Source organism: Micromys minutus, assembly GCF_963924665.1.
Source record: "Micromys minutus genome assembly, chromosome: 9".
Taxonomy (NCBI): domain Eukaryota; kingdom Metazoa; phylum Chordata; class Mammalia; order Rodentia; family Muridae; genus Micromys; species Micromys minutus.
The window spans coordinates 30,329,428-30,356,604 of record NC_137978.1 but is presented as its reverse complement, the minus strand read 5'-3'; the positions used below and the strand labels follow the sequence as shown (position 1 = coordinate 30,356,604).

General features: G+C 45.6%; 2 protein-coding genes across 3 annotated transcripts in view; both read right to left on the bottom strand.

Annotated features, from left to right (window-relative positions):
• Positions 1–27,177, bottom strand: part of AGBL4 (AGBL carboxypeptidase 4) — a gene marked incomplete at both ends in the record, with an annotated part of 1,110,674 nt that overhangs the window by 198,804 nt on the left and 884,693 nt on the right. The window lies entirely within an intron of this gene.
• The window catches only part of BEND5 (BEN domain containing 5), a gene marked incomplete at both ends in the record, with an annotated part of 44,985 nt that overhangs the window by 7,803 nt on the left and 10,005 nt on the right, over positions 1–27,177 (bottom strand). The window contains 3 exons of the mRNA XM_080921983.1: positions 4,451–4,599; positions 19,036–19,420; positions 21,472–21,605. Of these exons, the coding sequence (XP_080778109.1) occupies positions 4,451–4,599; positions 19,036–19,420; positions 21,472–21,605 (668 nt within the window). The remainder of the gene's footprint in view (positions 1–4,450; positions 4,600–19,035; positions 19,421–21,471; positions 21,606–27,177) is intronic.

Below are 27,177 nucleotides of genomic sequence, written 5' to 3'. Positions count from 1 at the left end.
TTCCTCATTAAAAAAACTTTTGACCTTGATATTGCCATTTGGGTTGAGTTTCTGTGGCCTTGGCAGGAGGTAGCAATAGTCTCTGCTGAATGGAGAGGAGGAGCCTTATAATAGCTGACCTTTTCAAGAGGTGTGAGAAGGCTTTGACAAAGGCTTTTGTTTTTATAAAGACCCACTGATCATCACAAAAGCATGATCAGGAGACTACTGGGAGAAGACCTCGGTCTGAGATGGCTTGTGCCCACGCATGCAGGCGCACGCGCGCGCACACACAAACACACACACACACACACACACACACACACACACACACATTGATGGAAAAATATAAGAACTCAAGAATTTAAACTCAAAAAATGATTAAAGATCCTTCTACTAAAGACTGGCTTGGGAAGACAGAGATGGCAGCCAGGCCGGCCAGTAATACTTCTTCATCAATTACTAAGGTTTTCTAACTATGAACACAAAATAACCAGGCAACTCATTTTCATTGCTAAGAAAATGTTCTACATGCCACATCTAGTTTCGAATTCTTTTGCTCAAAAGATCATTCAGCACACTGTGGGAGGCCAGATAACCAGACCCACATGGCCTCTCTGTGCTCAGCACTTCCGTACTGTAAATCAGTTTGTTCTGCTCAGAAAGATAAGCAGCCCTGGGGTGAGATGCACTGCCCAGGACTGGCTTAGCAACCAGAGCCCAAGGTCAAATGTGGCCTTCTGCCCTGTTCGCTTCTGAAATGTGGTGGGCGGTCTGTGCCAGGTGAACAGGCAGGCTGAGTACGCCATCTCCAAAGGACCAGTGTCCCTCCCTTGACAACATAGCCACCCACACAAGTGTCCTAAGATGGGAGGGAGACAAGGGACTTTGCGCTAGACTAGATTCTGAAAGAGGAAATAAAGACGCAGGTAGCAATTCTCCTGCATCAGCCTTTTGACTGCTGGTACCATAAGCCTGCACACACTACCTGGCTTAATTTATTACTCTGGGGGAAAAGATGAAGTCATATAAGCCAGCGTTCTAAGAGGGGAAAACAGGAGCCATATTTTGGAGCTCCTATAATGAGCTCGCCTTCCTTAATGTTCATAATAGCCGTGAGAGTTAGAAGCAGGAGAAACTGCTATGATCATTCTGCACACGGGGGCACAAATTTGGGGGACTAAATTATTTTCCCCAAGACATACAATCAGCCAATTTAAAAATCAAAATTCAGCCCCCAAACTGTGAAGCCTAGTTCATGCTGCCCTGATGTAGCTTGAGTGCTGGGTGGGGCTGGGGTGGGGCTCATGTGCTTGAGAAGTGCACACGGAGCACAGCAATCCTCGGTTATTATAGGTTTCCCTCTGAGTCTTCTGCACCTGCAGGCCACATCCTGTGCGAGCTCCCAGTACAGTGTTCCACAGGCAGATGGAAACTGGATAAAGCCCATCTGACTGGCTTTCTTGCCAGTGGCTGCTCCGTCCCGCCCAGCTCACCCAGTAATCACTGACATCCGCTTTCCTCCTTTGACTAGATGACCTCAGCGGCTCAGCAGTCTCCAATTCTGTTTTCATGCCAGGACAACCTTTTGGAATTTTGAATGGCTTCCTATTTCTTATCACATTAGACCTGACCTCCTCCGCCTGGCTCCATTCAATCACTAAAACACCAAGTCCATTCCTCTATAAAGGCTCTGAACACACCCGCCTCCTTCTTCCAGTATAGAAGAGGAGGAGGATGGGCCCTGAGCTGTCAGCCGTGGGTGTGGATCCTGTTTCTTCTGTCAGCATTATCATGGGCCAGTCACAAGACTACTGTGAGCTTCACTTCTCTCAGCCACACAGACCGTCCTCCCTCGCATAGAGGGCTAATCAGGTTCTGAGTGAGATGAACTGATGTGAGGAGAACACACAGCGAGAGGCTGCGATGTCCTCACCCCTCCTTCTCATATCAGCATCCCTGCCCTACGTTCCTCTGGTCAGGAAACAAAGGATGTCCCTTGGATGACAGATTCATGTCGTCTTAAGCTACACAGCTTGCCATACGCAGGCCAGAGTCCGGGAAATATTGTTTAACCGCTACAGAATTGTTATAGCCTACCTGTCATGGCACATTCCAGTGAGGACAGGTCAAGGCTCTCCCCCTTCTGCCTCCGGCAGAGTGATCAAGACCAGTCTAAACTCAAAGTGCTATTAAACAGATGAGCAAACTGATTATATATATCTTCATGGCTTTGTTTTCACCTCTGATGAACAGCTCTTAAGAGAACGATCCATTTTCCACATCCACCTGCGTTCACTGCCAATGCCTTAGAACAGGCAGAAACAGTCCTTTGGCCTCATAAAGATCCATCACAGGTCCATGCTGAGCAGCCGAGACAAGGCTTGCTGAGCTCAGCACATTCATGGCTACAGAGTGTAATGTGGAGTTCCCAGGGGCACAGCAAGACAGACTGAGTCCTGGCCTAGGAACTAGGGGATCTGGCTTTCAGTTCCCACATGCCTCTAAACCTGTCACACAGAGTAGATGATTTTTTGCTCCGGGTACATTTTTAAGATTTGTTACTTAGTGCACAGGTATAAGTTAGACTGCTTAATGGTCTCTGCAGTTGTGTAACTCAATGAGGTTTTTTGGGGGGGAGGTTGTTTGTTTGTTTTTGTTTTTTTTTAAATAAAAAACATCTTAGATAAGCAACGGACTTCATCAGAAAGTGATCTATGTGGCAGCAAGCCCCATTTTTGCAAACCATGGTGACATTTGATCAAAGTGTTAGCTATCCTTATCAGGGAGGTTATACAAATATGGTAGGATAGGCTTCAAGAACTACTTTGTATTTTATAGGATAAAACACATTTCTAGTAGCAAATGAATCCGATGCCAGTGTCCCAGGCCTTGCAGAGATCGGGTCTTCTGCTCACACAGAAGAAGGAAGAGTCAGGAGAGACAGCAGAGCCAGGAACAATAAAGGTAACAATTAAGATGAGGAAGTGACACCTTCTGCCCCAGGGCCAGCGTCCTCTCCTCCCTGTCACGGTCCTGTGCCTGACTGCAAATTGTCTCAGAGAAAAGCTGGGGAAGGTTTAGAGCAGGACCTGGGGAAAGCAAAAGGGGCTTTGCTTACTGTGTGCGTTTACCGTTGAATAAGGTTTCTGAGACCTATTTTCTTGGGAAAGAATGCTACTTTTGTAGCTGAGCTCAGAAGCTGTCTGGCAGCCTTCAAAGCAAGAGAGAAACAGATTTCTCTTGGAAGCTACTTAAGAAAAATTCTACAATCATTCCCCAATGTGATCCTGACTAAAAGGAATGCAGGAGACCCAGAATGGTTCTGCCAGTCTAGCTTCAATCGGGAGGTTTACCAAACTTAGACAGACATTTCTACTCCAAAGCGGCCTATGGAAAGCATCTTTCCAGTCTGTTTATCACAGATAAGGCCTCAGAGGCCCAGGGAGGCCGAGAACTGGCCTGCGGTGGCACAGAAAGCAGAGGTGGAGCTGTGCTATGAGCTAAGGACCAGGCTTCCACCTCCGCTCCTCCGCAAGGCTTACTGGGAAAGCTGCTGAGTGAGCAAAGACAAGGCCTACATCATGTCCTGGCCCTGCTGAGGAGGCGCTCTCAGTCAGAGATGCAGAGTATAGCAGCACATAGTACAGAGCCCTGGAGATAAACACATTGCTTTTCCTCATCTAGACAAAACTTTCTTAGGTTCCGGCCCTGGAGTTGTGGGGATGTATCAAAACAAAGTAAGTCAAAGAACCTTTCCTTTTCACTAGAGAATGGTATCAGAGACCACCCAAAGCATGAAGCAAGGTAAACAAGCTGGCACAGATAACTCAGGTGCCAAGGAGAGGCGCGTCTGAAATGTGTGGTAGTGGCAGAGAATCTCACACTAAAGCTGGATGCTTCCTGGACAAAGGGCTCGGACAGACTTCCCCTTACCACCAGTGCTTATGTTTTCAGGAGTCAGGAGAGACAATGTGAGGAATGATGTGTATCCCTAGAGTGGTAGGCCAGTGAGCTGGAGACAAGGAGTGCGTCTCACTTACCCCTCTATCCGTAGGACAGAGCTGAGAGCTGGGAACATCTACTCTGTCAATGGTGAATGAGCATACACTGCATTGCTATCTATAAATGGGTAATTCACTCTGAGTTAACCTTATGCACGCTAGGCATCTGATTTTATAGGAAGTGGGGAAGAACATTGAAATATCAAACTTTAAAAAAAATTCTCATAAGTACATTATTTTAAATTATCAGGTTAGTTTCAGTTATTTTGACTCAATATTGTTTTTAAAGAGGAACAGGGGAAATCCCAGGAGACCTACGTTACTATGCAATAAATTCCACAGTCACCAGGGGCTAGGCTGGGAGGCTGGCTAGCCACATGAGGTTTCAGAAGGTCCCCACTGTGCTCTCCATCTTTTCTCTGACTAGCAAGCACCTGGGGGAATGGATATTGAGCTGAAGACACTACCTTGCCATTGTCTAGGATATACTTGTCCATGACAGGCGCAGGAGCGGGGTAATAGGACGACGTATTTGCTTCCTCACTGAAAGTGCTCCGTAACTCCGGTTCGGGCTCGAGACATTCTGACTTTACTTTTTCCAAGTCAATGGCGGGACCTAGGCAGTTAAGAAAAGAGATCTGTCTAGAACTCCAAGGAAAATAAAAAGCAAATATTCTTAACTATGCATCTATCAGCATATAGTGGCACTAGAAAAAAAAATAGCTAGCTTATTCCTGTTCTTTATGCTACGCTTAAACCCAGACTCCAGTGCCCTACGAGGCATGAATGTCACAAGGTGGAACGGAAGGGCAAGATTAACTAGGCTTTAGTAATTGAGGATGATTAAGGGACACCTTTTAGGGTGTCGGTGTCCATGCAGAATGGCAGGAGACTCAGCTTCCTGCAGGAGAACATGGGTCTGTTCAGACTACTGGGGAAAGGATGGCAGTTAACTAGAATATGCAGATTGTGGGCTTGCCAACAAACTCATCTCTGGAGCCCACAATGGAGAGGGCCATGTCGACGAAGGAAAGCTATGGGAAGGGATGAAAATGATCCCCCTTCCTGGGACCTAGGGTCTGAGCAAGGGCATTTCAACCAAGAAATTAATATACAACACAGAGCAAGCTACTGATTGCCAGATACAGCGATCACTCACTTTTTATTTTAATGCAATCAACACAAATTATGTGGGATTTAAATAGTGAAAGGAAGCTGAGGGAACGGTTGCTGTTTTGTTTCTAGGGTGCCTTTTTCTCTAGTAGCTTTTAAAATGACAGAGTAGTTTTTCTGTTTTAATCATCTATTGTGTCTTGATTACCAAGGAACAGAGAAGATGGGTAAATAAGGCCAAATGACTCGATTAACGTGTCTTTGAGAACTTCAAAAGTCTATAGTTTCACATCCTGGTCTTGACTAAAATCAAAGGTGCTGTGTGTTTCTGTGTGTTAAGCTTAAGTATGTAATGAAACTGGGTTGTGACCTCTTCTCTTAGCCGTATGGACAACTGGGATCAAAGCTCTTTATTCACTAAATCTTTGCAACTGTACGTCAGTCGTCATAACCTAGATTATGACGTCATAACCTAGATATTTGACTGATGGAGGTAATGTCTCCGTGAGTTTGTTAGTAGGAATCCTTATGACAGGGCTTCCCACAATAAGCGTATCATCTCTGAGTTGCTGGTAGGTAGCAGTTGCTGACTTCAAGAGAGGCTCTCTGTAGTCTCCAAAGATTTAAGCATGAGCTTTGCACAATGCTGACCACAAAATGGATAGTAGTCAGAAAGGCGCAGATGAAATCACAGATAGGATCCTGACACAGACTGAACCCCACCCTGGCTCCCCTGGGTAGGTATTCTCTAACTGTTTGCTAAAGAAAGGATCATAACAGACTGCATCCAAAGTCTCTAAAACAAGCACATGCCAACGTTTCCCCTCTGCAGGCGTGAATTTCCAACACATGAATAAGTAAAACATTTGATCTTTCCTCAGTTCTGGAAAATCAATTACTCTACTTTCCCATAAAAACAGGCTGGGGTATTTGCTTCCTTGTCCTGCTCTGATGTTCAGTGGCAGAAAACAGAAATGGCTGGGAAGGCCATTGCATTCGTGGCTCTTAGACCACTTTTACAAAGCTTTTTAACTTTGTAAAGTTAAAAAAAAAAAGTTCCCTTTCCTTCTAAGAGAACAGACTGCTTGTTAGACAAAGGCTTATGGCCCTAATCCCAGCACTCATGCTTGGGAGGATCAGGTATTCAGTTAGCCTCATCTGGATAGCAAGTTGCAGACCAGCCTAGACTATATAAGATCTTGACTCAAACAAGAACTACAATGGCTCAGTGGCTGCCAAAGATAATTTCCACATGACCATGTCCTTGTTCCTCCATGCTTACCATCCCCAACATGGCCCATGAAGGCCCAGAACAACCAGCCTCTCTCTATGTCTAGTATTCAGGTTGCCCCCTTATATGTCATGTTGCCCAAGGCCTCTATGCCATTAAATGAATGTTGAAGACTGCCTTTCTGTCTGTCTGGTTCCCTACTGGGAAGTCAGGTAGCCTCCTTCTGATGCCTTGCTTCTAGGTAGTAGTCTTCGTGTTATAACTTGCAAGCTGTGTGGTAGCCAGCCACCCCCTACCTGTTTTCAATATCACACTGTGCCGCTCTTCAAGAGCACAGTTTTACTCACACTGAACCTTAGAGCCTGGGGTACCTGGCACATGGTAGGCTCTTAGTAAATTCTCTATGACATGAGAGGGCACAGACGGCTAGAAGGGGGTGGGTCTCTGATAAGTGTGAGGAAAGATTCTGAGGTCCCTGATGCTAAGTAGGGAGTTGAGGGAAGAAGTGCAGGTAGGAAGGAACGTCTGTAATCCCTTGTACAGTCTAAGAAGTAGAAATCAGGACTAGATTAACTTCAGAAGCAGCTACTCAGAATGAAAAGTTGAGGCAGGGGGTATGATTATAAACAAATAACTCCCATCCATATTGGCAGAGACTAGAGGAACAGGAGTTGAGTCTTCTTTCTCTGGCTCCATGCCCTGTTAGCCCACTCTCCTGAGACTGATTTCCAGTTAAGCGGCATGCCTACTCTCCACACAGATACCCTCTCTTTGGCTGTGGCAGATATGCTTCTACCGTCCCTTTTGTCCAATTGTCCAAACTCCAATGGTGACTGAAGGCCTGACTCAGATGATGCTTCTTCCATAAGACCCTGATCCTCCAAAGAGGCAGTTCTCTCCTCCTGGCTGCTTGGGATTAAACACTGGGTGTGAATGTGCTGTAGGAGGGCCGTGACTTCATCAAAGGGCTCCACCCTCCTCCGTACCCATCTTGACACAATCACTACTCCATAGATGCATCTGGTGCCTCTCCTAGGCTGCAAAGCTGAACAGAGGAAGGGACTGGTCTTTCTCTTTATGTCAGAGACCACTGAGCACTGGCTCAAATTTTTATCTTAAGACTTAATTTACTCACTTTGAACCTGCCTCACATGAAGGAAGGAATGACAACAACCTGACAGATTAAAAACTGAACAAACAAAACATACGTATCTACACACATACATACAGAAACAAAGACAGACACGCATACATGGAGACCTATCTATCTATAGATATATAGAGAAATATATATGGAGATGTGTGTGTGTGTGTGTGTGTGTGTGTGTGTGTAGTGGGGGGCACTGGTCTGTTTTTGCCCCTCATACTTTGCACAAGACCTTGTATAAAAAAAGGCCTTGAAACTACTTCCTCCTCCTTTCCTGTGCCCAGACTCATCTCTCTAGGGACTAGCAGAGCTCTGTCAAACATGGAGGTTACTGGCTCTCAAGGAAAATCATTTCTCAGCAGCCTGAGTCAGAATCATTCCACACTGGTGGCAGCCTCCTTCCTCTGGCACACTGTCAATACAGAACGTACAAACCAGGGCAGCAGCCTGAACAAGGGAGGTACTGGGAAGGGGTTGTAGCAGACATGGGTGTGACTCCAAGATAAAAAGTCTTAGGAAAGTCACTCCATCTCTGAACTCAGCTTTAAGGGATGACCATGGGACACTATGATTCTTGAATAGCAGAGGACCAAAGGCAGGCGCAGGACAGAGGCCCAGAACATGGCAGATGAATAGGGAAATGAATCAGTCACTAAGGGACATGTTCAGTATTACAGAATCAGGAAAGAAAAGGACAAAATCCAACAAACCCACCAACAAAAAGCCTTATGTTGTTTCCTTGGAGATCGGGTGGGGGGGTGGTTTAGTGCTTTTAATTTAAGATGTTGGGGCGGGGGGGGGGGGATCACTTCATTGCAAATTTTAGTCGGCTCCACTACCGATGTTGGCAATTTACATCTCATTACAACAAATGCTTCAGATTGCTGTTTTGCTTTTTAAAATTTCTGAGGCATTGTTCTGCCTCAAACACATGTGACCAAATTAGCCACAATAATAAGCACTTTCGCTGGGAGACAACACTGCGCATTCTGGCGCAGATATTTTAGGTAACAAAGGAACTTTTTTCATTTTGTGGGAAGAGTGGGAAGAAAAAAGAAAGGCCTTTTTATCCACTGGCATTCAGGTAGTGACATACACTTGAGTTTATTTTGGGGAAACTACACCTGCCATGGAGGAAAAAACCCTCAGCCAAGTAAAGAAAGCCCTTGCAAGGGCACAAAAGGCAATACATCCTTCTTCAGTCATTCATGAGCCCAGTCACCACACAAGATGACACACAACCCACAGAGGCCCCTCACCACAGAAGCTCTGTAAGAGACACTGGGATTCCAGAACAAATAGGAAATACTTTAGCTGTCAGGAGGGTTGTAATTCTGCATGTCACACACAGATGTGATGTGTACACAGTGGAGTTAGAGGACAAGATATGGTCTACATTTTTTGTCTTAGAACCTCTACCTCTCTAAGCCCTGGTGATTCCTCTCGTAAAATGAGGACTGAGCTGCAGAGGAAAACAGTCTGCTCGATGGTGCATCAAAGAGGCGAAACTGCACTGTCTTACTTTTAACTCTGAAACGTTGCCACTTGATGTGATTTCGAGCTCTAGAGGTCACCTGTGTCTTCAAATCTTATACATGTTTGGACATGTTAGATTTCTTCTTAAAAGGATTCTATCATACTTATTTTTAGATGTCTAAAATGAATTTGAAGCACAAGTCTAATTTCCCAAAGTACAACTGAGTCAAGTTGAAAGTCCCGAAAGCAGACAAAACACACACTGTAGCATGTGGGGCATCCGTGGCTTAGAGAATGATGCTCTGAGGTCTTGTAAAGAATCTGTGACAGTGACATAAAACAATCAAGGGGACAAGCAAGGGCCTTGGGAAGAGGGAGAGGACTCAGGCAAGGCAGATAAAACTGCCTCTCTGGCTGTCTTTGCGCCTTCTTAGCTTCTACAAGGGCTGAGGCAATTTGGCCTCTTTCCTTCAGTGAAATCCATCACCTAACTAATAAATGCCATTGATAAGCTATGTGGCTTTCAGAGACACACAGTCAAGCAGCTGAAGAAAGGTGACAGACAGACTGTCACAACTGCTGAGTAGCTGATGAGAGGACTCTGGAACAGAAGCAAAATCAGCCATGCTGTACCTGGAGAGCAAACACTATGACTGCCTCAGAACAACGGACATACACCTTGAAGATGGGTAAGCAGTGGTTGGATGAAGCCCTTGGTGGGCCATCTTCATATAGGGAAAGCAAAGGGGACAAAACACAGGCTCCCTGCCTGACCACAATATGGCTACACATATTTGGAGAGGGAAACGTCCCAAGTGATCAAGTGATCCTAGAAGGCAGAGCTGGGCTGAGTGTAGTCTAGGAATGTCATCAGCACAAGTGGCAGCTCTTTGGTCCTTGGCCTCTTCGGTCTCCAATTTTTGAATGTGGCTTGTGAATAAGGGCTGCCACAGACTTTGCTGGGATGAAGCAAAAGTAATCCTGGCATGAGGCCTGGGCTGGGTGAGATCCCAGCAGGGTACATGGAGGACTCCCAGGTTGGCTAGGCTCTTGGAGAAAATCTGAACCAAAGAGCAGCAGGGCAGAAATGGGGGCGGGAGAAGGCATGAAGACCTTCAAAATTAAAAAAAAAAAAAAAAAATTAAAAAAGAGGAAGTTGAAGCAGACCCAAGCCCAGTGTGTTGTGTTGGGGCATCGAAGTATTTTTCATTAGTGTGAGGACCTTTTCCAGACACGTTGGAAAAGGACAGAGGGCTGATACCTATTGACTGTCATCTATATTAAGTCTCCTTTTAGAAAATCGTTTTGCCTCACTGTATCATCTGGTTAACATCTCTGAGGAAAGCAGAAATGCTAAGAGACAGAGGCAGGGCAGCCATAGCCCTGTTTGCTGTTGTATCCTCACAGCCCAGCACCTATATTCATTAAGCACTGAAGGAAAAAAGTTAACCCTGACAGAAGCCCCACAGAATGGCCTTGTTAAGTCCTGGGAGGGCCAGTGAGGGGCAGTGACATGTGAAGCCACACGGGTACTGCCTGCACAGGTTCAGGGTTCTCCTGCTTTCCTGAACCTTGCTCCTTCAACCTTTTACCTCTCCTCGCCCAACACCTCTTTCTAGAGGTTTCACTGAATCCCTGTGTCCTCTGATGCCCATTCTGCAGACCTCACCTCCTCTATCCTTCCAATACTGTCAGGCCATCTCTGAGGGGTGGGGGGAGTCACCAGAACTCATGTCAACCTCTGGGAACTCAACCTATACGTCACTCCATGGTGAGTGTACATTGTCATCTGTTTCTCTTCCACCCACTCACACCCAACTACTTGGCCTACATAGATAGCATCAACATGGCAATACATGCCAAGGCAGCTTGGGTTTGTCTTGCCAGAGCAGTGCTGAAGGAGCCATACAAGCACTGTTGGCTATGAGATGGCCTCTGGTCCTGGAACTGAATGAGTTGGAGGAATGAGAGTTTGAAGTGGGCCCCAGTGGTGTGGAGAACAAAGGGGTCTTATATTGTGTAGTAGTGGGCATGAAGCCTAGGGATGCGGAATTTGCCATGTGTCTGCACTTCTTTAACTAATTTTCCTTTCCAGAGGTGTTAACAGGCTTCTGTCTCACTTCTCTGTGTACATCAGTCTCTCTCTTACAACTCTAAAATGTTGTTCAGAGTTTCCTATTGCATAGGATATAACTAAATTGCTTGCTCTGAGACCTTCTAAGCCCACCTACAGCACGCCTGTTCCAGCTGTATAAAAGGCCCCTCCTCTACCTTCCCCTAATACCAAAGGCCTAAGAGTAAAGCAAACACCGTGTTTGCTGGTAAGAGTATTTTGGGGGGTGGGGAGATGGCTCAGAGGTTAAGAGAACTGACTGTTCTTCCAGAGGTCCTGAATTCAAATCCCAGCAATTACATGACAGCTACAGTGTACTCACCTATATAAAATAAGTAAAAAACAGTTGGAGGGTGCACTGGGAGGGAAATAAAATCTGGAGTGTAAAAAAAAGGGGGGGGAATAATAATAGTAATTAATAATAATAAAGTATTTTTAAGACACAGAGTCGTGTCCATTTTATGCCCAGCAAAGGGCCTGGAACAGAGACATGTCAGAAAAATAGTTCCTGCACAAACACTTTTCCCTAGAGTCCCAGCTACTCAATGACAGGAGGGGTGTAAGGGGAAGGCAGAAATGAGCTTCCTGTGTCTAGGGGCACGATATAGGCCAGTGCTTCTCAACCTTCCAAATGCTGTGCCTTTAATACAGTTCCTTGTGTTGTGATGGCCCCTAACCATAAATTTATTTTGTTGCTACTTCACAACTGCAAGTCTGCTACTGTTATGAATCTTAATGTAAATATCTGACAGGCAGAATAGCTGATATTCAACTCCAAAGGAGGTTGAGACCTACAGGTTGAGAACCATTGCTATAGGTGGCTCAGTGATCTCTTACATGAAGGCTGCAAAAGGCTTCACACCCTGCAGGAAGGAGAGACTGGGTGAGCTCTGGGTCTCTGTGAGAACTACTCTCAAAATCAGAGAGCTCCTTAGGACAGCAAGTGTGGGCAGCCTTTGGGTCTCAGCGAGACCTAGTGGTCAAAACAATTCCATCCTTCCCTGAGAGCTGAAAAACCTGCCTGCCACAGCTTCCTGATGGCGAAATCTTTACATGCTGTTAGATTCCATGTAGCACAGTGATGTTCTTTCCTCTTGGTTTCAGTTTTTCTATCTATTAATATGAGAATGAGAGGATGAATTATCCTTTTCCTAAAAACATAATGTCTATAAAACCTATGGGAAATTTCTGGTTAGAATCTTGAAGCCATATAACCTGGGGAAACAGACACAATGAAGAAATGAAGCAGGAAGCCTGTGTGTCTTCAAGCTCCAGAATTCAGGGGCAGGTAGAAGGGAAGACACCAATCATAGAGGCCCAGGGGCTGGGTGACTGATCAGACAGCCTGACATGTGGAAAAGTAAGATAGGCCTAGGTATGAAAGTTGGTTCTTCCTGGGCCTGTGGCCTCAGGCAAGTCACCTAATCTCTTGGAGCAGCCTGTTTTCCCATCGAAGAGCCCACCTACAGCTAAGGTGGTTGTAAGTGTAAAAAAATTCTAGTGTCTGCCCCAAGGCACATCTAAAAAGGAAGTGAGCTGTAAGTTAAACCCTTTGCCATTTGCATCTCCTGATGGGCACAGCCAGCAGCAAACAAGCCTGTCACAGGGTGATTTGAAGGCAGAGCCCAGAGGTGTCTAGACTGCTTAGCTACATAACAGCTATCAAAGAGACAGGAGGAGCTTTCCCTCAGCCTCACACCTTTGAGCCACAGGAAAATGGATTCTGGGAGAAAAGATTAGGAGAGCCTAGAATTATTTAACCACCTTGAGATCGCATTTGAAAATAATCTGGCATGAAAGATGGCCACTCTCCTTCAGATAAATGATCCCAGCCTCACGAGCAGATCTTTCCGTGACATCCAGTTGGACAGCACCAGGTACGTGGTCTGTACCACTGCACCATCGGGAGCAACTGTGACCTGCCACTGCTTTACTTTACATAGGATCCTATTCAGCATCTTCCGCCTTCTCTGAGAATCCAGTTATTTTTAGTGTTCCTGTTCACTGGTGAGAGAGAGCTGAGGACTTAAAGATGAGACAAGGGATTCAGGGAGGAAAACCTAAGCGACAATGAGGCAGAGTTGTACCTGGCAATGTCTGAAGGGACGGATGGGACTCGTGACCTCTGAGATGGCTGTTAGGGCCTGAGACTGATGGGGACCTGAAGGTAAGGTCCAGTTCCACCCAGGAAAACCGACTACAGCTCACATAGTTGTCAACGGAGTGACTTAAAGATGGGCTCTAAAGCTTAGACCAGGAAGAGATCTGCAGGTGGCAAGAAGGATTAACCAAACATTAAAATGTTCCCTGCAATCTCTGTTCTGCAGGGAACAGAGCGGCTGGAAGGTCCTAGGCACTGTGCACACAGTCTTGTGTCATCCCTGAATCACAGGTCAGTGTAGGAGTTCCAGAACAATGTCCTGCTTAGGTATGACAGGCATCGCTGCAACTGTTTATTCAATCACCTTAGCCATACTGGTTGGGGCGGTCAGTGACTCTGTTTTGTAGACAGGGCAAGTAAAACTGAGGAAGTAACTTGTTCAAAGCAACTGAAGGAGATTACAAATGAACCAAAACTCAAAAAAAACCCCAAAGTTCTGACCCCAGGGCCCATGTGGACTTTAAATCACTAAGTGAGTTCTTTGCCTGGTGTAGCAGGCTTAAAAATTCTCATTTCACAGAGGAGAAAACGATCTCAGAAGGGTGAACCCCTTTGCTTCAAGTCACACAGGTAAAATATTATGAGAAGTGAGATTCAAGCCTAAGTAATATCTCTTGCCAAAGGCCAGGCAGCCTCCAGTACAGGGGAAGTCAGCAGGAAGCATCCGGCTGACATTAGCAGTTTTTTTCAAGGCACCATCAGAGACCTGGGCTTACAGAAGCCAGCTCAGACCACAAAGGATTTTAAAGATCAAAGCTGGTATTTTAACAGACCTTGGACAGAACACAAGGCATAAACTCAGAGGGTTACAGTGGTGTTAGCAATCCAGCTCTGAAGAGCCAAGACAGATATGCAGGCCAGCCGCCACAGCTCTCTTCTTCAAACATTTCAGCCCGCTTATGATCTAGCCAACAGGGACATTATCTCTTCCTTTCACATGCTCTTCTTTCAAATGGAGATAATAATCCTTACCTGGGCTTGCAATAAGGCTGTTGGAATAGTCCAATGAGATAGAAATGTCAGGTGCTCTGAAACCTGTAAAGTGCCCATCACATGTAAATTACTGTGATTATTCTTATTATCTCTCCCTCCGATGCTGAGAGTGCATCATCTGTGCTTACATTCCTTCACAAAACACACACAAACTCTGAAACCATTATCCTCCTCCCTCCTGCAATTAAAGCACTCACTTTATTCTAACTGGTGTCAGGTTGTATCCTTGTTCGTGGCCCCCAGAGTTGTGAGCATCCTCAAGGCAAGGAAACATCTTTTTCTATTTCTTTTCATGTTCTGTGAGTTCTTTAGAGAAGTACCTGACTATGCTATTTGGTTCACACCAACACGGATGACTAAACTTTAGGGTTTTTTCCTACCTATTAAGAGCAGGGACTTAGGCTGGTGAGATGGCTCAGCTGATAAAGGGGTTTGTTTCCAAACCTGATGAACTTGGGTTCGATTCTTTAGTCCCACCACACACACAGATACAGAGAGGCAAACACACACACACAGACACACACAAAGTAAATAAAATTGTAATTAATAAGATTCACAAAAGGGACTAGCTGAGAAGCTGTGACACGCTGCTTTTCTCCACTCTTACGTGTCTTGTAAGCAGTAATTCCCCATGCTTTAGAATCCTCTGCACTGATTCTCAGCGGGGCATTAGACACTGCTGTTTACTGAACACCGACTGTGCTGGACGTACAGCCAGACCCTATCAGTGCCTTTTCCTTTAATGTTGACACTGTAACAAATACTGAATTAAATGACCTTGGGGTGGGGGGCAGTGTGTAGATATGTCTTGTCAGAAAGGATTGTTTTCCTGGCTGAGATCATAGACAAAGAACGAATGGTCCTTTATGAAGGATGGTGAAGCCACACCCATGTTGGTGACAAAAAAGTCAGAGTGCTAAAGAGAAGAGCTCTAGAGAGAAGCACAGGACCAGTGTGGTCCTGCTTCTTCAACAGTAAAATGAGAACAACCTTCTATCTCTTGTCAGTTTTTATGGAGCCCCAGGATTCTGCCCTATAGAGAATCCACTCATTCAGACACAGCTGCCCCTTCCAGAGAACGAATGGAAGAAAGAGAGAATATCCCATGAAAGGTGAATCACCCAGCCACGCCTCTAACACCACTGTACCATCCTGCTGCCTTTGGGCCCTTCAGTGTGTGCCCCCCACCTGCATGAGCCACCTACCCTGTTACAACTCCTGGCTCCCAAGGAATCTGACCTGAGCCTCCGGAGGCCAAGCTGTTGCTGTCCAGATTGCCCGCCTATGCCACACTACCCGGAGGAGTCAGGAGTGATCCTCCCATGCAGGAAAAACCCTCTTAGAACAGATCTTCTCATCTCCTGGCCAACCTGGTTCTGAATTACCTGTACAAATGACAGGCCTAAGTGTGATCCAGCACCCAATGTGGACAAGTCCCTTGAGCTGGGACCCTTGGGGAGGAGGGCTGGTGAGACCTGCAAGAGCAAGGAAGAAGCCAGGGCCCACACCAGTGCAGGCCTTGGAGGGTATGTTGAACTGAGGCCCAGCAGTTGTCTCTCCGTTTCTGGATCTTCTCTACCTTGGTTCTCCTTAATGTTTACAAAATAACTAATTTCCCAGAGTCAGGGGAGGGAGAGGATTGCCGGAAATGTGGGTCCCTCCCCCACAACTGGTTATTCTTCATTTGAATTGTATATTTACACATTTACCTCCAACCCCACCCTTGACCCAGCTCCCAATGTTTTTACTTTCTTTGTGTCTCCCCTAGCAGGTAGACTTGGAAAGTACTCAGCGGTGTTGGATTAAGGAATAAACAGACACCTATAACTTATTTTATCTCCTAATGTCAAAGTAATGAGAAGCAGAGCAGTTGGCAAACCTGGACAATATCACAGGGCCAACTTCTGATTGGGCAGTGGCAGCTTTAAACTCCAAAACAGACCTTAGCTTAGCTTCTCCTCCAAATGATGTAGAAAAGGAGTAACTAAGGCACCTGAGCATCAGTAGCATGTCCCAGAGCTGTAATGGGGGTGACATCAGCCCCACTTTAAGGAGTTGAATACTGAGGTTCAGAGTTTTTCTGGTTGACTAACTACAACTCATTCTTCCCACCCAATTACCCCTGCTTTCATTAAAACTCACTTTTCAAGCCTAATAATATCTTCCTGCTTCTGCTGTTCTTCATTAATCTTCCCAAAGTGAATGTATTATATCTGTTGTCCTATATCCCTCTGTGCTTGTGAGATCCTCAGGGGCAGAAGGTAAAGTGTACATGCATACATATGTGTGTGCATGTGAGGGTGTGTGCATTTGTATTGTATATGTGTGTATTCTCTCTATATGTTTGCATGTACCTATGTATATGCATATATGTGTGCATGTATACATATAAATCTATGTGTGTGCATGTGTGTATGTGTTCCAAATGCACGTGACTGTTACTAACCACTGGGCACAATGCCTGACACAGAAGGAGAGCAGTAAGTATTGCTAAGGGGAACCAGGAAAAGAGGAACGAAGTAAGAAAGGGAGGAAAAGGCAAACAAAATGAAAGAACCTTTCAAAAACAAAGTTAAAATGTAGAGAAGCTGAATTCGAATCCAGGCCTGTCTACATCCATGAAATACGCAGCCTTAGACAGGCAGAGAGCCTTTGATTATTAAGGAATGTGGGGATTTGTTTTAGCATCAATTATCACACATTAGTGAATGGGGTTTAAAGCCCCTAGATGGAGGAGGATGCGTGTGATTTCCAGGAAGTCTGCTGCCTGCAGAGTACTGGGTTCCCTGCATGGCTACGGTGAAAGCCTCGTCCATACTTGTGGCTATATCCCATGTCACTGTGGCAACAAGAGTGACACACCAGAGATGTCCACTGAGGACATTTGAGTCCTTCAGGATGAGAGAGCCTGGCAAGCTCAGACACCAACCGTAGTCAGGGTTAGGTGTGGCCGTCAAGTGTTTTATGATGAAAAGAGGCACCTGTCTACACATAACACAGCTTTACTGCCCAAGGTCAGGGTAGTTTCTGGAGTCTAAACTCAGTCCAGGATCAAGCAGAACAGATACCCTGCCCCCTCGCCCCCACACACCAAGGAGCTGAGAAATTGGTGTGGAGAAATTGTGCAGTTGGCATGCTTCCCCGTCCTTCTAAAGAAGTTCGAAAATGTCCTGCCACAGTCGAAGCAAAATCCTTTCCTTGGAAAATCAAGAATCAAGAAAATCAAGAAACGGAAAAATCAGTTCTGTCCCCATGGTCCACCTGCACTACAGCACCAACACTGCCTTCATAAATTCCCACACTTATGGATTCTCACTGACATTTCATTGTGATAAATACCTTGTGAATCTGAAAGTCCCACCTAACTTTCAGTGTCATAGTAAAACCTCTCCAACTATGATTTGGGACCCAAGCCAAGGTGAAGGCAGAGCTGGGGTGCGGGAACACGTCTAGGGCATTAGCTTCAGTGGTGTGAGCTGGATGTTTGTCTCTCTGGTTATCCCTACCCTGCTCGCTCCTCTATGTCTAGGACAGAAAGAGAGGCCCTCAGCCAACCTACTGAGACATCACCATGAAGGCACACTTAAGAAGCAAAGGGCACCTCCAAACAGGAAGAGGGCGCCCTGAGAGCTTGCCAGCCCGCATTCTAAGAATGGACTCTGCATATAAATGTGTATCTCGATAATGGAGACCTTCCTCCTGTGGTCACATATTTGGTTTAAATGTTGAGCATGGAACCCATGTTTCTAACCTAGTTTGCTTCCTCTTTTGAGCCAAGTGCCCTGATGCAGGGGCCATGGAGGCTGTGAACATGTGGCAGAGCACCCTTTTTGGTACTGGCCTGCCAGACCTTTCACACTGCTAGCCACAGACTCTGCAGGAGGTTGCTCTCTGTTGTTTTCTCAGTCTCTTGCCTTTTAGAATCCACTCATTCCAGCCTTGACACTTTACATAAGAAAACCTGAAGGCCAGGGTGGTTCCCTTAAGAGCCATCCAAATGAATTGTATGTATCTTTGTGCTAATCCCCACATACCTCCAATGCACAAAAGCTTTCTTGACTGTTTTGTTTCAAAGTGGGATCGAACCCTGGGTTCTGCACATGCTACAAGAGCACACTACTGCTGAGATACATACAGCACCTAGTCCTTAAAAGCATTTTAATGCTTCTCATTCTTACTAAAACAAGCCCTGACTACCCAAGAAGGTAGTAGTTTCCAGCATCCTTCTCTTCTGCCTTCCACATCTACCGGCACATTCTTAAAATGCCCTAGGTATTTCTCATACTCATGAGTGCTATCCTTGAATTCCTTAGCGTCCTGGATGCAGAAACCCCCTTTCAAGCCCAGGCCCTTCCTAAAGTCTCTTCCATATGCCCCTCGAAAATAACTGTGCATGCTCTCAACTTTCACATCATGCTAGCAGGACCCCTCCTTTGTCACTTTCTGGCTCAGAGTGACAGTCTTTGTTTCAGGTCCCATCCAGCTTTCTTTACTGTCCTGAGTTCTCTTAAGGGGGCTACTCTAAATCCCTGAGCTACCTCCTGCCGAATGGGAGGGGGGAGCATTCTATCCACTCACGTGCTTTGAACCGTATTCCCCAATGTTCTTACCAGTGTGGCCAATGCTGCACCCATGGCCTCCTATCATATTTAGTGAGGAGAGTGACTCCTCCTGGGGGTAACTGCTGGGCCAAGTCTCTGTCCTCCTAAGCTCAAGGGCACTTGGCCTGCTTCTCCCCTTTCTGTCGCAGGAAGAGGAGCTGCAGGAAGGTGCCCTTCCCACTGTGAACAGTGGTAAGTGGCCTGCCTAGGCACTCACCGCTGCCAAGTCGCAAGAGTAGCACATCTTGGAGTCTCCTGTTGAGGTCTCGGAGTTCCTTCATTTCAGACACCAATGCCCCGTACTCCTTGAGCTTCTTGGCCTGTTGTACGAGCTGCCTCCGAGTCCGCTCCAGCTCCTGCTGGAGGTGACGCATCTCCTCTTGTTGCTGCTGGTAGTTTCGCAACAGCTCCTCATACAGAGCCCGGGGCACGACAGCATCCTCCAGACTGTCCATGTCCTCTGTGCCCGGTGAGGCCTCCACAAAGACCTCTTCTGGACAAGTGCTATGGCCCAGGCTCAGGCCGTTCTGTCTCTCTAGCCGGGCCACCACTGCCTCGATGCTCTTGTGAGCCGCTTCACTAGGCTTCCGCCCCTCCGGTCTCTGTGTATGATAACGAGAATCAGTTCAGGCAAGGGCAGCTGGGACTTTCTTGGACTGCAGCTCAATATTTCCCCAGACAATCCTAGAATCACAGAACCACAGAATGTCAGTGCTTGGAGAAACCTGTTACAGACACAGTCAAAGCCCTTCACTTTGCAAATGGGGAAACAGAGGACCAGAGTACTCTTGGCAAAAGACACAAACCACTGGTAGCAGAGACAGGGTGCTGGTTGTCATGCTAACACTTTTCCACCCAGCACTCGACCTCTTGGATACACATATCAGGACTGCTTTTCTAAGTTTCCCAGTCCTCCCTAGCATCCATGGTACCTGGACAGCCACTTGCTTATGGGATGACCAGTGTGGATTTTCACAGAATTGGGAAACAATCTGGCTGGCCCAAGGCATTCCTGAGGAACATACATATGCATGAAATTCTATCTTGTAACCTTTTCAAGACTGCTTCAGTTTGGAAGAACGTCAAAATCCAAACCCACTCTAATCTAGGGCAGTACATATGTCTTGTTTTCTCTGGTTCTCTACTGCCTACTCACTGAGGACTGGCAGTTGGCAGGATCCTGACAAATGTTTACTCAACTGAAAGCTTCAAAGAATGCTAGCTAGCACTGGGGTGCTTTCAGTGTTCTTCATGTTGCAGGTAAGCAAGCAGAGTCCTAGAGAGGAGAGGAACCACTTCCAGGGTTCCCGGCATGGGGAGTTACATGCTGGGGACTGAGAAGCAGAATCGAAGCCCACGTGCAAGCCAGGGTTCCTGCTCTCACATCTGCCAACCTCTCCCTCAGCCGAACAGCACAGAAAACGGAAGGTTCGTCCAGAAGACAGCCACCCTGGACTACCCAGGACTGGAGGCTCAGCTAACAGGAGGCAGTTTCAGCTCAAGTGCACAAAGCTCCAATTGAGGGTGGCAGAGCTGCAGAACTGGCTGAATCTTAACCTAGGGTTGAAGGGTCATGAGCTCTCCCAAAGGCACGATTTACAAAACAGACAACCAGAGCACACAAGATTCTGCACAATTTAACCATGTCAGGCCAGGTCTGACTCAGCCTTCCAGTTTCAGAAAATTGAAGGTAATAAAAATGAGGTAGACTCATGACTTAAGACTGAGTAACACTGCAAAGTCCTGGTAATCTTATCTGTTAAGATAAAGAAGAAAATACCTACTAAACGCAAGGATCATCTTAAACATCTATTCACATTACTACACTGTGAGAACCCTGGGCACAGGGAACATGTATAACTATTCTCCATGACTTCAGGGGACAGGCACTGGGCCAGAACCACACCAGGTGATGGACGCCATACAGGGAACTGACCCTATCTTTTGAACTACATCCTGGGCGTGTTCTTGACCTGTGTCCCAAATGAGAGTACAAAGCGGGAGGGACCTTTCTTCTCTTCCCTCTTCCTTTCTCTGGGACACTCACAGAATGGAATAAGTGGGTAGAGAGATAGTCCACTGAACAACATTTCGAGCAGTTTCTTTCTTTGTTTGTTTTCAAATAGCGAGAGCCCAACTGGAGCACATAACAAGAAAATGCAACCTCATGAAGAGATTTTCATCCAACCCAGCATCCCACAGATGCTCTTGGTAAATTTTACCAACATCTTTTCCCAGTGGGTCCACCCTCAGCAATTTGGGACAATAGGATAGTGACTAGTGACTCTAAACTGCTACCCAAGACCAACAGCTGCTTAATGTCCATGTAATTCAGCTGTGACCTCTCCAGTGCTGTGTGCCAGGGAAAAGCACATTGTTCTAAGTCTCCAGCAGTCATGACACTGCACATGCTACCAATGGGACTGAGCATAGCTGTATAATCTAAATGAGGAGTCTCTGAAAAGTAGGCTATAGGGAAAATGTCCTTGCTGTTAAGCATCTTTCACTCCCCCAAAACAAACAAAACAAAGCTCATGGCTGATGACACGAGGAGGCATTTATATGAGGAAGGAGGTCAGTCTGGAATTCGTTAGCCTGGGGAAACATGGAGTCACTCCAATGAATGTCCAAAGAAAAGCAAAGATTTTGTTACCTTGATGTGTCTAAGCTGTAAATCTTCTTCCCCGTAGTCTTTAACCTCCCCATCATCTTCTACATGACTGAGAGAAAGTTTGGGGATTTTTATTTTCTTCTGCATCACACTGTTCTCAAGGTCAGATTTGTCTTCTAAAATGCACATCAAGAAAACAAGGTTGATCATGAATCAAAATACTCAAAAACCCCAAACTTCAAATTCTAGAAGATAAATGAGGCCAAACCAATTAAAAGGGAAAAGCAAACAAACCCATGGACTATTTTATCCTACATAGAGAGCTCCTAAAGTCAGCACGAAGCATCAATGGTGTGTGCTGATACACCACCACACAGCAGTGGTGTGTGCAGATACACCAACGTACAGCACTGGTGTGTGCTGATGCACCACCACACAGCAATGGTGTGTGCTGATACACCACTGTACAAAGCACTAAACCAGCACCAGGTGAATGCTTAGAGGTTTCTGCAGATCCATCTAAAGGTTGCCTTTTATGGAATTTGAGAATCCTGGACCTGGAATAATCCATGTCTGTCTTCCAGTATGGCGGTTTGAATAAGAATGGCTCCCACAGGCTCATTTGTGTACTTGGTCTCCAGGAATAGAACTGTTGGAGAAGGACTGGGAGAGTGGCTTGCTAGAGATGTGTATGTAGCTGGCTTTTTGCAGTTTCAAAAATCCATGATATTCCCAGTTGGTTTCTCTGCCTGCAGAGAGGGTATAAGATGCTCCCAGCTTGGTTGCCTTGGTCATGGTATTTTGTCATGGCCATAAAGAAGTAACTAAGATTTCAAGGTCTAAACTTAATTGGCATGTGAGTCTCTCAACACTCTAACCCAAGTATCTCCTCAAGAAAACTTGGCTTATGTGGCTCAATAATCAAAAGGCACACAAAGAATGCCAACTCTCCTTGAAGTTAAGCCAAAGCTGTAAGGGCAGAGAGCTTCTCAGCCTCATAGATAGGCTGAAGGAAGGTAGGTATGTTAGCTCCTCAACAGTACAGAAGGACCCTGGTGAGCAGTAGTCCAACTCACTTCACAGATGTTTGTCCAAAGTGTGAGTCTGAGGAAGAGCCAGAGTGGGAAATGTTCCTGTGTGTTCACAGCATGTACTGAAATTGGCACACAAATACACACATGGTATTTCTCCTCAGTTTTTCATTGTTTGATCTAACCTCACAAAATCTCAGGGAGTTTTGTTTCTGTGAAGGATCTGGAATGGACTTTGCAAATGGCCATCTCTCACTGTAGAATCCAGAAGTTCACATAGGAAGGCTCTAGAGGTGGAAATTTGATCCTACTGTGACAATAGACCTTAGTGTAAAGTAGTTCATATTCTGGGACAGAACTGAGACTCTGGGAATTCTTATTTCTGACATTTTCCAAAGGTTACTACTTGGTATCTTCAACGCATTCTCTAGTTTGCCACCCATGTGGCAAATGGTCAAGAGTAGGTTATATATAATCTTCGGGGATACATACACACACATATAGAAAGAGATGGGGGGGAGAGAGGGGAAGGGGGAGGGAGGGAGGGAGAGGGAGAGAGAGAAAGAGAGAGAGGGAGGGAGAGGGAAAGAGAAAGAGAGGGAGGGGAAAGAGAGAGAAAGAGAGGGGGGGAAAGAGAGAGAGAGGGAGAGAGAGAAAGAGAAAGAGGGAAAGCACATGCACATATGTGTACATGTGCAAGTATTAAACGTGCCCTCATGTCTCCCCCAGGCCAGGCTCCTCTCCTCAGAACTTGTTAGTAAAACTTAGAGGATGCTTCTAAACCGGGACCTATTCTAGTATGTATTCAATTGACAGCTTCTCAAATCCAGCCCCAGCTGGTCAAAGATGCAACTCAGGTATCAAAATGTTCTGAGTCAGTGAGCCTCCGTTCCTCCATCACAGGGGGAAGAGATGCACACAGCCTCAGGCTAGCTGAGTCCAAGCCTCTGTGACACAGCTGTGGGAGAGAACAAGGGTTCAGAGTACTCTTAAAACTGTGCCTGGAACACTGGACACTCTGTTAGTGGGATATTATGCTTTCTATTACTGGTGTGCCTGAATCATTTTTTCCCATAAGCAGAAGGTGGATAAATATTAAATTAAAAAAAAAAAAAAAAAGAAAGAAAGAAACGACAGGCAGACAATGAAGTACAAAGGAAAGGCCAAGAAAGAAGGCTTGGTTTTAGTTACCAACACCCTGCTGTGAAAAGGCTCTTCCTACTAGGTCAGGACTCACCCGTGGTTCTGTTTTCATAAGAATGACCTGTTCTTGTTCCTTTTTTATCTATAAAACCTATCCAGTTAGGCATGAACAGCAGAGGGAACCTGGGTGTTTCTAAAAGAATAATATCTTTCTTCCTACAAATCAACACTGACTCTTTCTTAGGGAAAAGGCCTGCTGAAACGTAAAACCTCAAGAGAGTGCTTCAAATGAAATTTTCTTCGCATGCGGTGTTTGTGCAATATACACACTGGGGAGTGGGGAGGAAAGAAGGGAGGAGAGAAGACATCGAGAGGGGCAGTGAAGAGAGCCCAAGATCAGATGGGAGGGTGTTAAAGGGCTTCTTCCCGATCCAGTTTTCAGCGTGACAAACAAGGATAAAGTGTAAGATGCCATCAAATGGGAAGGGATGAGCTGTTCTTTCTGCAGCTGGAACAATAGTTCAGACCAACGTTGGTGCTGAGCTGGTACAGGAGGAAACAGTCACCCGGGCTTACAAATCTGAGTACTGAATGAGAAATGGCTCTCAGATCTCCTCATTCAACCCTTTCAAATGGTAATAAGGGAAAGTAGGTTACCTCAGGAAAGACTGCATCTCTGTATCAAGCAAGCAGACCCCAGGACAAAGGAAGAACAAATGAGACGGGGTCTATATCTTAGAGAGCTCACTGTTATGGAAGGTCGCAAAGGCTAGAGTTATGGTATGAAAATATGAGAGAACTCCCATTGTGAACTTCATGCCCAGAATTTTTCCCCAACAGCAAGTTAGTTGAAAGTTTTTGAGATTTATACTCCGCAAAATTGAGTGTGGGTCCTTGAGACAGATGCATGAATGGCCAGAAGAGGATACAAGATAAAAGCCCATGAGAAGGTAAGTCAAGGTCTCTAGCCCACCTTGAATATAGGATTTCATAAGCAAGAGAGATCTTTCTGGCCGGTAACATGCATGGGTATGTTGCTTTTCTTTTCTGAGGCCATTTTCTCATCTGTAAACCGAGAGATATAATTCCTTCTCACATTGCCAGGATGTGAAGACGATCAATTCTGTATGTTCAGAACGTGAATGAGGAATTCCGTACATATAACAGTATGGCCATTAAAGGACATAAGACCCTGGACCTTAGCTCTAGCCATACCGTGAGTACACCTGATCTTATCTCATTCAGCCTGGTCAACACTAGGAGGGGAGAACACAGAAGAATAAAAGGCAAAACAGAAAAGATGGGGTAAGATGTTTTTGTACCAATAGGAAAAAGGTAAGAAAAAGAGGTGAGGAAGAAAAATAAAATAGCTCAAACTAGAGAGTAAATGGTGTTCAATGCCAAGTTAAGTAGAGTTAAGATGTAGTTAGCAATTGTGGAAAGAATTAGGAGTCACATGATCTGGTTTTCAAACCCAGCTCTATAGTGTGAGAAGTCAGATGAGCCCTTCTCTGGTCACTTTGTTGTTGTGGTAGTAGTAATGAGACTATAATATTTACCACAGGTAGAGACCACATCAGCTTGAAAAGCACGCCCTGAAAACAACAGAACCCTAGGCTAGTTGAGGCCTGAGTCTGGCTTGCCTCATGAGTTGGAGACCTGCCTGAGTGTCTGGCTTGGGGTGGATGACAAACAGGAGTGCTCTTCACTTGATGGTAAGTGATAACTGGAGGCCCCACCCCCAGACACACCCAGGTTCCATGGTCTTCCATGCCTTCCTTCTTCCTGGTGTGCTTCACAAAGTCTGTGCAGCCTGCACCATCTCCTCGTCTTCCTCTGAGGTCTCAGTCCACAGGCTCCACTAATTACACTCTATTATCTTAGTATGCTCCAATCGCCTGCAGAGAGGCTGTCCTGCCACCTGAGAAACCCCAAGTCACAGAACTAGCCTGGTAATAGAGACTTATCAGACAAGAATGCCTAACCAGATGATGTTGGTGGTGATGATGGTGATGGTGGTGGTGGTGGTGATGATGATGATGATAAAGGGATGCAAGTAAGCACACAAATGAATACTCGGCATCATCAGTCATTGGGTAACTGTGAATCAAACTTATAAGGTTTCATTTTATGCTAAGGATGTGTACAAACAGGGAATAAAAGGTGTGGGGGACTAATAAGTGTTAGGGATGATATGAAGAAACTTGTGTAACGTAGAAGGAGACAGACACTGTAGAAACAGTTTCATAATTGCTCAAAGAGTTAAACACAGAATTACCTTATGACCAAACAACTGCATTTCAAGTGGTATACCCTAGAAAATGAAAGGATGTCTACCTAGAAACGTATGCATCAGTGTTTGCTGGAACAATAGTCATACTATCCCGAAGGCTAAGACAGCACAAATATCAATCAACTTGTAGAAGGATGACATTTATACATTCTAAAGAGTGGTATTAATCAGCCATAAAGATGGCACACTAGTGGATGGCACACTATGGCTGAGTCTGCACTCAGACATCAAAATCATGTGCTTTATAATTCTGTTACTATTACTGTGAGTCACTCAGAACAGAAAAATTCAGAAACAATAAATAATTTGGTGGTTGCCAAAGGCAGGCAGGGGTAATTGACTAAATGGATTGGAGGTGATTGGGGGAGGAACATCTGGAGAATTAGGAAAATATTCTGGAACTATATAGTGGTGCTGGTGTCAGAACATACCAAGAGACACTGAATTTAATATACGTGAAAAATAGTTAAAATTTTCTGGAGAGATGGCTGTGTGGTCAAAAGCCGCTCTTCCAGAGGGTCTGGGTTGGGTTCCTAGTGTATGCACGTTTACTCACAACTGCATGCAGCTCCAGTTCAGTGAGCTCTTCTGCCTTCCGCAGGCTCTGCATGCCAACTGGGCACATGCATGCATGTAGGCACAAGTCAAAGAAAAGTAAATAAATCTTCTAAACAGTAATGAAAATGGTACATTTTGTGTTGATTTAAAAAGAAATAAAAATAAAACACTTCAGTTTAAAAATATGATCCTGGACATGGTGGTACACACTTGGCAGGAAGATGCTGAGTTCAGTGTCAGCCTGGCTTTCAGACTTGCGTGAATTCCAAAATGAGACTTTAAAACACACAAACAATGTAGACTACTGACTACATAGAGTGCAGATAACGCTTCACAGTAACTGCAAATATGCATTATCCACTACTCCTTGCTTTTCAAAAAGAAAAAACATAATTGTAGACATATAAAACCCCTCCCTAAACTCGACTAGCAGCCAAGGTGCTGTAGGATGCAATACAGATCTTCTGTCCCACAAACGAAATTGCATCACCTCCCAGCACATGCACAGAACACGCAGAAACCATGGTGACTCAGTGGTCAATGGTTCGGTGACTGGCTGATGGTTCCGATAAGGGGATCCCTACTCCCTGGCCTGAGCTGAGAGCAGGAAACTGCATCGTGGCTTTCCTGGCAGTCTCAGTCTCTCTGCAGGAGTCTGCATAAAGCAGCAGTCCTTGGAAGAAGTGTTAGCTGGGTCGTGGGCCTTGCCTAGACACTTAGAAG